The sequence below is a fragment of the Zonotrichia leucophrys genome, chromosome 10 (genome assembly GCF_028769735.1).
Source record: "Zonotrichia leucophrys gambelii isolate GWCS_2022_RI chromosome 10, RI_Zleu_2.0, whole genome shotgun sequence".
Classification (NCBI taxonomy): Eukaryota; Metazoa; Chordata; class Aves; order Passeriformes; family Passerellidae; genus Zonotrichia; species Zonotrichia leucophrys.
In genome coordinates, this window is record NC_088180.1 from 357,878 (window position 1) to 368,323 (window position 10,446).

At 39.9% G+C, this 10,446-nt stretch overlaps 1 protein-coding gene across 1 annotated transcript; it reads right to left on the minus strand.

The window, feature by feature from the left end:
• Positions 1-4,942: 4,942 nt before the first annotated feature.
• Positions 4,943-9,369, minus strand: GTF2A2 (general transcription factor IIA subunit 2). The gene is made up of 5 exons (XM_064721779.1): positions 9,321-9,369; positions 8,898-9,033; positions 8,307-8,411; positions 6,903-7,029; positions 4,943-5,251 (listed from the first exon to the last, which is right to left on the minus strand). The coding sequence occupies exons 2-5, from the start codon at positions 8,967-8,969 to the stop codon at positions 5,226-5,228; spliced, it is 330 nt and encodes a 109-aa protein (XP_064577849.1). The 5' UTR covers positions 8,970-9,033; positions 9,321-9,369; the 3' UTR covers positions 4,943-5,225.
• Between the last annotated feature and the right edge of the window lie 1,077 nt (positions 9,370-10,446).

Here is a 10,446-nt window from a genome sequence, read left to right on the forward strand (position 1 = left end):
TAAGTTTCTAATAGCTGAAAGGAAGATTTGCAAACTTCTGTTTTTCTCACCTTCTCATATTAAAGCTTACCACTTTCCACGGATCCAACACCTTTTCACTGCCTGTAATGCTAAGAGATTAATGCCCTTCTCTTTATTTTTTAAAAAAATCTATTCAAGTAACTTTCTTGTAAGTAAATGCTCACCTTTACAAATTTAAGGTCTACAGTGGAGAATTAGCATTATACAAAGAACACCTGAAGCAATCCCACAACACCAGGCTACATTTAGATGAAGTTATGACTGCAGTCACACAGATCTTTGAAACATTGATTTAAATAGGATGAGAAGATGAAGTAACTGACTGGAAAAGGTGTCATTGCAATTTTGTTAGACATTTTAAAGTGAACTTGGTTGTAAAATAGTGATTTTTAAAATGCCATGGTGATTTCACAGACAACAACAGCAGGTACTGGGAAGAAAAGGTCTCAAACATAAATACCCACTGTATCATTGGGCATTTGTTTAAGAAAAAAGAGCAAATGAATAGAATTATGGATCCAGGGGGCAGCTGTTTCCAACTTATGTAAGCAGGCATTTGCTAAAGAGATTAAAGCTTTATGCCAACCTGATGGTAACATACAAGTTTCTGAAATGGTTTCAGCAGCAAATTCAACATTAAATAGAAATTATCTCCATGTCTAGAACATTCTTTTAGAACAAACAGAACTTCTCTGGTGACTTAGGGTAAGAACTCCAGTCTCCCACCATAGATGACTGCATCAAACCACTGCTGCCTAACCTGATTTTGCTTCTTAGAACTCTTTTGTTTACTTTAAATTAATACATGTTAGTTCAAAATGGCAAACTAGTGCCAAGGGGTTCATTGGGGGGCTGTGATAAGTTCAGGTTTCTGGACTGAAACAGGCAGAGAAGGGTCACCATGTTTCCAGTTGTGGCAAAGTGTTGTCTTTTTCCCTTACAAAATGCAGGGAAAATGTGCATATTCCTGGAGATAAAAAAAATCCCCATACTTATCAGTTTTAAGAAATTGCATAAAACCCAAATCCAGCCATGAAATGGATGTTTGTAAAAACTAAATTATTTACTTTTTAAAGAACAAAGGTGTTTGGGGGGCTGGAAGGAATCCCGGCTTGAAATAGTGAAAGATTATTGAATGAGGGCATTCTCTAGTATTTTGCAAATATACCTGTAGAGAAAGAGACATACTTACAAGTTACTTACAGACTTGTCAACAGGAATTTTTATCCCCTTTACTTTGAAAATATGTTTAACTTCTTCAGCTGTTCCTTCTCTCAGAAACATGAAGTATTGCCACTGCAATAAGTGTTTCATTTGTTGCCAGACACAACATTTTTGTTGTAACATTCGTAATGTTATATAACATTTTTGTTACAAACGGAGAGACAGAGACAGGAATTTACACTGAGGGTGCGAAGTGCCACTTCAAATCTGTTCCATGGTAAGCCTTTTAGCAAAGTCAAAGTATTTTATCTTTTAATGTTACTCACTGCAATCTTTGCCCTTCCTGGTTAGACGAGAATCTAAGCATTTATCCAGAGCTGAAAGAGTTTGCTCATAGAATGTGAAGACATCAAGAGAAGTCAGCATGCCATAAAGCCAGCTTGGTGACTCAGTAGGAGGGACAGCAGTTATCGAACACAGCCTAGGCAGCTCTCCTGCTCAGAGATCACTGCTTTGGATGAAAATGACTGTTTTGGCGTTATTACCTGCAGAGGCAAACAACTTGTAAACCTCAACATCCAATTTGCTTGATCCAAAGGAAATTTCCTGTTTCTAATGGTGTTACTATCCAGAATTCCTCTCAGATGATTTGGTTGCATAAACAAAGGCTATCTTGTGCAAATTTATTTTCAAATCACTTCTTTTAGTAGTGACCTAATTTCTTCTGAAAGAATGAGCCTACTCCCAAATGCTTAAGGTGAACTAAGTCAAAAGGATTCTAACAGAGGCATATTCTCAGCATATCCTCTTTCAAAGACATTAGGAATGTCACATTTATGAGTGCAGTCATACATCAAAACAGTGGTATGTCTCTGCCATTAGAAATGGCAGGAAAAACCACCACTCAACTCTAATACAGAACTTTGCCTTCCAGACATCTCAAAGGATGTTAGAAATCAGATAGCTGGCATCTTAGAAAGTTGGCAACAGAGCACAGAGAAATCCTGTAACTTGCCAGTTAGTTGTAAAACTGAAAAAAGAATGAATTTGGAATAGAGTAGGACCAGCCCAAAGTAATACAATCATATCAGATTATAGGACCACCTCCAAAAAGAGGTTAAACCCCATATGAAACTAATCAGTAAAATCATGGGCTGTCCAATTGGAAGCCGTATCAGAAATATTAGTTTTGTGTAGTCAAAAATCTACTTCTGACACTTATGTCTACAATTGTTAACTAAAAACTTGAACTAGATAAACCACCAGCTGTTTAAGGAGGTAATATGCTGCAAATTTACCTTTCAAGAAGTGCACAGGAGGCAGATGAAATTATAGTTCTGGGATTTAATAACAGATTTCTTTTTCTGGTTTAAACCTGTCTTTATGTTGTATTTCCAATTGCTTTTTACTTTCTTTTTACAAGAACAATGTGGCTTATTACATACCTACACAACAGGTCCATAACAGCTCTTTTTAGCTTTAGTTAGGAGGGTTTATTTCCTTCTTGCTTCACATTTGATAGTTTATATGATCACCTCTGAGATGCCCCATAATAAAGAGATGAGCCAATGAAAATGAATTTGGAGGAAAACAGGTAATAAATTCTGAAGAAACAAAAAGTAGACATGAACACTATGAACACAATAAAGGTATCTGCAGTCAAGAGTAAAACTGATTCAGGGAGCAGGGTTAGGGTGTTCCTTTTCTTCTGACAGCAACAGCAGTGACCATTAAATGTTAACTAGCCTCTGTGAAAAATATTCCACTTCCTTGAATGATGCAGGTTCTCTTAGCACAAAATGCAAACCAAAACGTTAATATATCTGTAAATTACTACCTCCTAGTCCACAATGGCTAATCCTAACAAAAACCACTCTAGGTTACAGCAAAGACAAAGTTCACGTCTCCCAGTACACGCTTACTAAAGTAGCATTCTCCTACTTTCCTCCCCACCCCAAAATTTCTGACTACAGAAAGCAAACCCAGGTCAGTAGGACTTTGACTGAAATGCTACCCCCTAAGCTGCCAAATCCTTAAACCCAAGTATCTGTAACACTCTCCTCTAACTCACTGTGCCTAGTCATCGTGCAAAGGTACATGATGATCCTGATTAAACTTGTCTTCTGGAAATTCATCATAAATTCTTCCTCCTCTGCACTTTAAATTTGTGCCTCTCTGATAACATTTAAAGTCAGGTATTGACATCCTTGACTGAGCAAACAGCTTACATCAGATAACATCCTGGTTTGCACACCTATGGAATTGACAAAATCCTTTTTCTTGGAAACCATGTTTAAACAGGCAGTCCACAGCCAGTTCAGCACTGGTATTTACTCTTCCCTTCAATTTCTTTAAGTTAATCTACTTTCTAAATAGAAACATCTATTCCAGTTCAATGTCAAGGTGCAAAGATATATTTTACTTTCCTTCTGCTGCTGAGATGTGGAAGCAATTGTGATCTTTCTAAGTAAAATCAACAAATAAATAAATAAACAGAACACTACAGGCAAAGAAGAACCAAATAGGCAGCAGAAAGTGTGCTGATGCTCTAGCAAGTGAAATTATGTGTCTTCCACTGGATATTACAAGTTTACTACAACAGAAGTGCAGTTGATACTTTTAGTTGTAAATTCAATCTTCCAAGACCACAAAGTACATTAATCACATGAACTTTGCAGGATTATCTAAAATTCAAACACAAAAAAATAGCAAGCGGCAAGAAAGTTATGGAAAAAGAACAGAGCAGAAAGAACATTGGCACCAGACTCCCTTAACTTCCCTTTGCTCCTTGCTCCTTCCATGAACTGAAACGACCTCCACAGAAGGAGTAGATCCAGCACCTGGACAAACACCATCCCAGAAAAAATGGTTAAAGTCTGGAGCAACAGGACAAGGGGGAATGCCTTCAAACTGAGCGAAGGTAGGTTTGGATAATAGGAAGAAATTCTTCCTTGTGAGGGTGACGAGACTGAAGAGGTTGCCCAGAGAAGCTCTGGCTGTCCCATTGCTGGAATTGCTCAAGGCCAAATCGGACAGGGCTTGGAGCAACCTGAGATAGCAGAAAGTGTCCCTGCCCATGGCAGGGGACTGGAACGAGATCATCCTTAAGGTCCCTTGCAACCCTGGCCATTCTATGATTCTAATGCACAAAAAGATAAAATTATTTGCATTAGGAGAGTCAAAAGGCTACAGAGAACTCAAAATGGAGAAGTCTGTCTAGAGACAGAGAGATTACAAGCAGTTGGAGGTCAGAAGAACAAATTTTTATACTTGTATGGGTTGAAATTCAGTTACCACATGATTATTAGAGAACAAAAAAAGTTTAAACCTAGGAGATTGACTCTGATGTAGAACAAGAGAAGACAGATACACATTTGCATCCCTTAAGTTAAAAACAGATACTTATTGTACAACTGAAATAAGAGCAAGTTGTCTGCTCTTTTAGTTTCAAAAATGGTTACTTACCAGTCTGCAGTGTGCAGCCAAGGGCACGTAGCAGAACTATTTATAGACAGAAAGCTGCAGTCACAAACACACAAACATGCTGCCCAGCAGGAGCTGCTAAGCTTTTGCTCATGTCCTCCTCCACCATTCTGTAACAGACATTTCTTGCAACACCTAGCAGTGCAACCAGTTACCCTGCAACTGAAAGACTTTTTAATTTGCAATATTTCTCTAAACACACTTAGAAAATGTTGGGGAATATGGTATGTTAATGCTAGTTTTAACCAAAGTTTTCCAATGATCACTCTTTCAAAAGTTTTTAAATAAAAGTTTATTACAGAAATTATTTTGAACAAAAAAAAAAGACAACAGTATCTCTTGTAATTAAAAAAAAGGTAACATTATATTCATGCCCTATAAGGTGAAATGAAGAAATGCTACAGGTATTTCTTCCGCTGTCATTCTGTGATGCTTTCTAGTATGGATTAACTCACATCTGCATCACAGGAATTGAGTACGATCAGTCCCTTTCCATGCTTCTCTCCAGAAAGTGCTGCATACTAACAGAAAATATTGCAGACAAACCACAGGTCTATTCATTCTGCAGTATTGGAACCAGTGTCTAGGAAAGAAAAGAGAAAGTGAGACAAATACGTACCCTCACTGAAAACAGAGAACCAAGAACTTTCTCTGGTATCTTCCCCAAGTTCTAAAGCGTTCCCCAAGCGTTTTAGAACATGTTCTGTACCTACCCTATTGTCTCTACTGCTCTCAATGCCATGCATGAACTGCTTGTGCTGTTTCACCTCACTTAGCAACACTGAGAAGAGCCAGCACAAAACTCCAGAGATGTATTAATTTGTACTAAATGATGTACTAAAAGTTTTGCTCTAATATGTAACAATACCCAAACCCTTTACTGCAGTCACCCACAAGCACATCTGGCTATCATCTACTAAGGAAAAATGTTTCTTCAAATCCAGCACCATAAGCTCTGGTGGAGTGTTGGCTGTTGCTTATCATGTATTTTGAAAGAGGTACAAGAATGAGCATGATCTTCATAAAGCAACTCAGACCAATTCTCTCTTCTGACCTTTTGTCAGAATCACTAATTAATGCCAGAGCAGTTTTTGATACGCTACCATTACTACTTTGTTATTTTTAGAGTTGTGGAAAAAGTATGTAATTCAAATATGGAGAACAACAAGCCAGTGTTTAGCACTGTTCCTTCAACAAGTCAGCTTCTCGTGGGAAAAAAAAAAAGCTTGTAATGTTAATAGCAACTTCAAGTCAGCCAGTTGTTTAAATCTTATCTGCACAATTTATCAGGAATGAAAATGATTAATACTTGGAATGTAAGGTTTCCTCCACTAGCTATAATAAGCACACAAAAACCAAGCAGTAAGATTATATGCTTGGCTAATACCAGAAGTTGAGAAAACAATAAATTCTGTCAAATCTTTAGAACTACAACTTGAAGGGACTATTGTAAGCATGCCAGGGTCAGGAAGCCATGAAGAACCTGTTTCAGAGGTCTATGGTGCATTTAAATAAAGGCTTTTCCATGCTCAGTTCCTGCTTTTAGCATCACTCTCTGAGGATGAAACAAGCAGCACCATTTCACACAGCTTTAGCAATACTCTGCCACATTGATGGTTTTAAAAGTTATAAAGCAGCTTGCCACAAAAGTTTTACTTTTTCCAGTAAAGAATCTCAAGGGACATGGACAAAAGTAATCCAGTCAAGCAGATATGGATTGCAAACTCCCACAAGCAGTGTACAAACAGAGGGTCTGTCAGGCAACAAATACGTCTCATGACTTGCAAATGCACGGAAAAGCTTTCCATGGGTTAGTGTTGCCAGAGAATGACTGCTCAGACACTTTTCTCAGACAATTCCTTACTCAGACAGTTGAAGCACTCTTCAGATTCAGTAAAACATGGTGCTATCCCAACAAATGGCTTAGTACTAGAAAACTCACCAGACTGAAAATAAAGATTACTTCTGACTTTCTAATTGCTCTAGTAGTATGCACTTGCCAGCCACAGGTGCACAGCAGTCCCTAACACGGCTCTGCCTCAGTGCCTATGAGTCAGGGAAGCATTTAGCTGCCTTTTGTTTCATCTCCCATTAGATGTTGTAAAGGGAATACAGAGCCCTACTTCTGTCTAAGTCATACAGCCAACCTGGCTTTAGTAAGGCACTCGGTCAAAGCTCTCTAAAAGCAATCAAGACTCGTGTCTCAACCTATTTATATCATATTTCATACTCACTTTTTCCATCACATGCTACAATTTTCACTTTATCCACTTTCACAAGTTCGGTGACCTCCCTAAATTCCACGTCATTCAGTACAAATGTCCATACATTGTCACAGAACCTGTATGTGTTCAGAGACCCCTAGAAAAAGACAAGAGACATTTGCTATAGGACACATCTCAAAAGCAACAGAAAATAAGATGAGTATCTACTGAACCGTGTCCCTTCTAGAACAGAGTGCTACAAAGCCAACAGTGGACCTGAATGCGTACAAACTGGCAAGCAAGCAATCCTGAGGAAAACTGGAGTTTAAATGCCCTCCAGTGGCTGAAATTCTCAAGACCACAGAGTGACATTACAGGATATCCAAGGGGAGGCAATATTTTCAACGTGTACAAAGGATCAGTAGCAGGAAACATTTCTTAAAACACTGGGCCATTAGAAAAATCAGATACAGCAGTGATCATAACAATATATGAATTCTGCAACTGCTTAAACAAAGTGGTAGCTTAAATAAAAAATCACTACAAAACTGACATATGTGACATAAAGGGGTATCCCTGCTATTTGATGTGTTACTGAGGATGTCAATACGGAAAACTTCTGGCCTTCACTTTTACATATTTTAAATTGACATTCTTGAACCTAGAACTTAAGCTCCAGGTAACATTTTTTAAATTTACCCACTAAATACATGCTAAACTGTTTATTATACCATGCTACATATACAAAGCAATTTAAGTGTGCTAGAGAAATTATGCATTTTTAACATCTCTATATTGTTTAAAACTCTTAAGTCTTTTAGGAACCCACATTGTGAATGTGTTCTACATAGACTGCAGAGTAGTATCACAACAAGTTAACACAAAGCTGGGTTTTGTGGTTTTTTTTTTCCTTAACATTACATTCAAGTTGATGTTTAACAACTTGCTGGCTATCTAACATTAATTAGGGTGGCTGACTGGGAACACCCCCCAACTTATTTTTCTACGATACCTACAGAAAATAGCTACAAAATGATCCAGTGAAAGGGTGGATCTAAAACTCTCTAGTCTCTCTTCACATTACTCATGTGGCTGAAAATCTGGCCTCATCCCACTTTTGCTAGGGACAGCTGTGAGAAGCAGAAGTCTCCCTTCTCATCTGCAAGACACTGAGGATGGCAATGTTATCCACCAAAAAAGCAATTCCCTCTTCCCTGTTTTCATCATCTGATTTCTGCATTCATTCAAAAGATCCCTGGCAGAACAAAGTAACAAGCCTTACAGCTGCATACAGAATACACACGTAAACAGTCATTATTAGAGCCAAAATAAACCCTCTTAAGTTCTTGCTTAGAGCACATAGCTTTAAATGCATTCCGCATCAACACTTAGCCGCTGTATCTCACGTAAAAATTTAAGATATCATTTCCTTACCCTGAAATTGACTCTGTTCCTGACTCGCTGTGCCAGTGCTGAATTTATAGCTTTATCAAACTGAAGTAGCACCTGAAGGGCCAACTGAGGTGTGATTTGCTGTGACTGAAGTAGTTGAAAAGAAAACAAAACAAGTTTTGAGTTGTTTCAAAGTAAGCTCAAACATGCAGTAGAAGTTAAAAACATCAAAACAAAGTTCACTTCAATGACGCAGATCTCTAGAAGAACACTCTACAAAAATTATGTTCCTGTATTTATTTCCATTTTTATATTTCAATCCTGTATTACACAAAGATCTCTTATAATAAATATTTACTGGAGATAACTAGAGGAACAGCAAACTGACTCCAATGTTCTAGTTAATCTGGCTGTTAATTTACATAAGACTATGCCACTTACATAAAACACTTTCCTTTACCTAGAATACAAAGCAAAAAACATCATAAGTGAATGTAGCGCCAAACCCTTACGATCTCAGTCAGGAAGTTTCCCAAACCTTGGCCCTAAGTACCCTGACACAGGAACAACAAAGCCGTTTGGATAAAAACTTCTGTCTTTATTAAGCTACTGGCCCAGACGCCAGGCCCCGACCTGTATGAGCTCATCCAGACTCTCCTGAAGGCTGTTGCCCAGCGTGGTGTTCCTATACAGCTGGTACGCCATGGTTCCCTGCGAGGGCTGCACACGTCCTGCTCATCCACGGCTGCGCGCCTGGGCTGTCCTCGCTCTCACCGAAAACAAACAAAGGTAACAATAAATCCCTGCCCGCCCCACGGCCCAGCCCGCCGGGCACGCACACTACAGAGAGCGCCCCGCAACACCGCCCGGCCCTCGGCTGCGCTCCGGCGCCGCACAACCGAGAGGCCGGCCCGGCTCCGGGAGCCGGCCCGGCCGGAGCCATTCCGGGCGGGAGCCGAGCACGGCGCGGCCCCGCCGAGCCCCACCCGGCCCCGGCCCCGCCGCCGCCCCGGGAAGCGGCCCAGGCCCCGGCCCCGCGCCGCCATCGGCCCTCACCGCGCGCGGCCGGAAGCGCGGCCCCGCCCGGCGGCGCGGGCCGGAAGCGGAACGGGGCGGGGCCAGCGGCGCCCTCAGGGCTCCGGCCGAGGCCCGCAGGGGTTCGGCTGCGGCTCGGTGCATAGAGCCGGCGGTGAATGACTCACGGGCTCACCCCGGCACGCCTCGGAACGCAGAAAACAAGCTCATTTAAAAAGAAAGGATGGTAATATTCTTAAGAGGTAGGTGAAGTCTTCTACTTACATTTTTTCTATTAGAGGGACAAAGGAAAATAGTCACATCTGTGAAGAGTGCTACTAGCCCAATGAAGCCAGTTCTATTATCCGTGACTCAAAATCTGTGCTTTTGCATGATTACTACAGCTTCACTTTGTTAAACACTGCACGGTTCCCATTATCGCCCACAATAAAGTTTACAGACACTAACTGACAGTGTAATCATTCTAATGTGCCGTTCAACCATTAGAGCGCCTACAGCTCAGGTCTTTCTTGTTAATAAAAACTTTTGTTAATGAAAAGAAACATTGCAGAACTGCAGAACCAGTGGTAAACTAAGCATCTGTTGTCCATGAATGTTTATTTGTAATGATTAACCTGCAATTCCATCTTACCAGTATTAACTAGCAGTTGAGCAAGCTAGAGTAAGGAATATGGTAAGATAAGGACGTTTGGAAAGCTCTCTGAAAGCTTCTCTGCAGATCATTTTCAATACTAAAAAAATTCATGTAAATCAGAGTAATCTGGGCAGTTCAAATTGCAAAACTGAAAAAAAATCTAGTTTGAGCAAAGAATGGCTTTAATTTCACTGATTTCAGGCATGCTTGAAGGGAATGATGAAAAACTAACATGACTGCACCCTCCTCACCAATGCTCTTTTTTCCTGTTATTTTAATATGGGTAATGAGATGTGATAAAAGAAACAGGGTAGTTCAACATAGAATTTTGAAGCTAGGAAAGCTCCAAGATGTCTTTCAGAAGATTAATATTTAAATATTCCTTACATTTCAGAGTGTTACTCTGACTAAAAGAAGGTGTCCTTAAGAAGTATAATTAAAGCACTTGTTTCAAGTGTCTCTGACAAGCATTGAGTGAAACAAATCCTCTTGAGAATGACCTGCATCCACAAG

Coding starts and splice junctions, on each gene's coding strand:
- GTF2A2 (XM_064721779.1), bottom strand. CDS start 8,969: ATGGCGTACCAGCTGTATAGGAACACCACGCTGGGCAACAGCCTTCAG. Junction 8,412..8,897: donor GTCTGGATGAGCTCATACAG/GTCGGGGCCTGG, acceptor CAACTACTTCAG/TCACAGCAAATCACACCTCA. Junction 7,030..8,306: donor GGAACAGAGTCAATTTCAGG/GTAAGGAAATGA, acceptor GTCTTTTTCTAG/GGGTCTCTGAACACATACAG.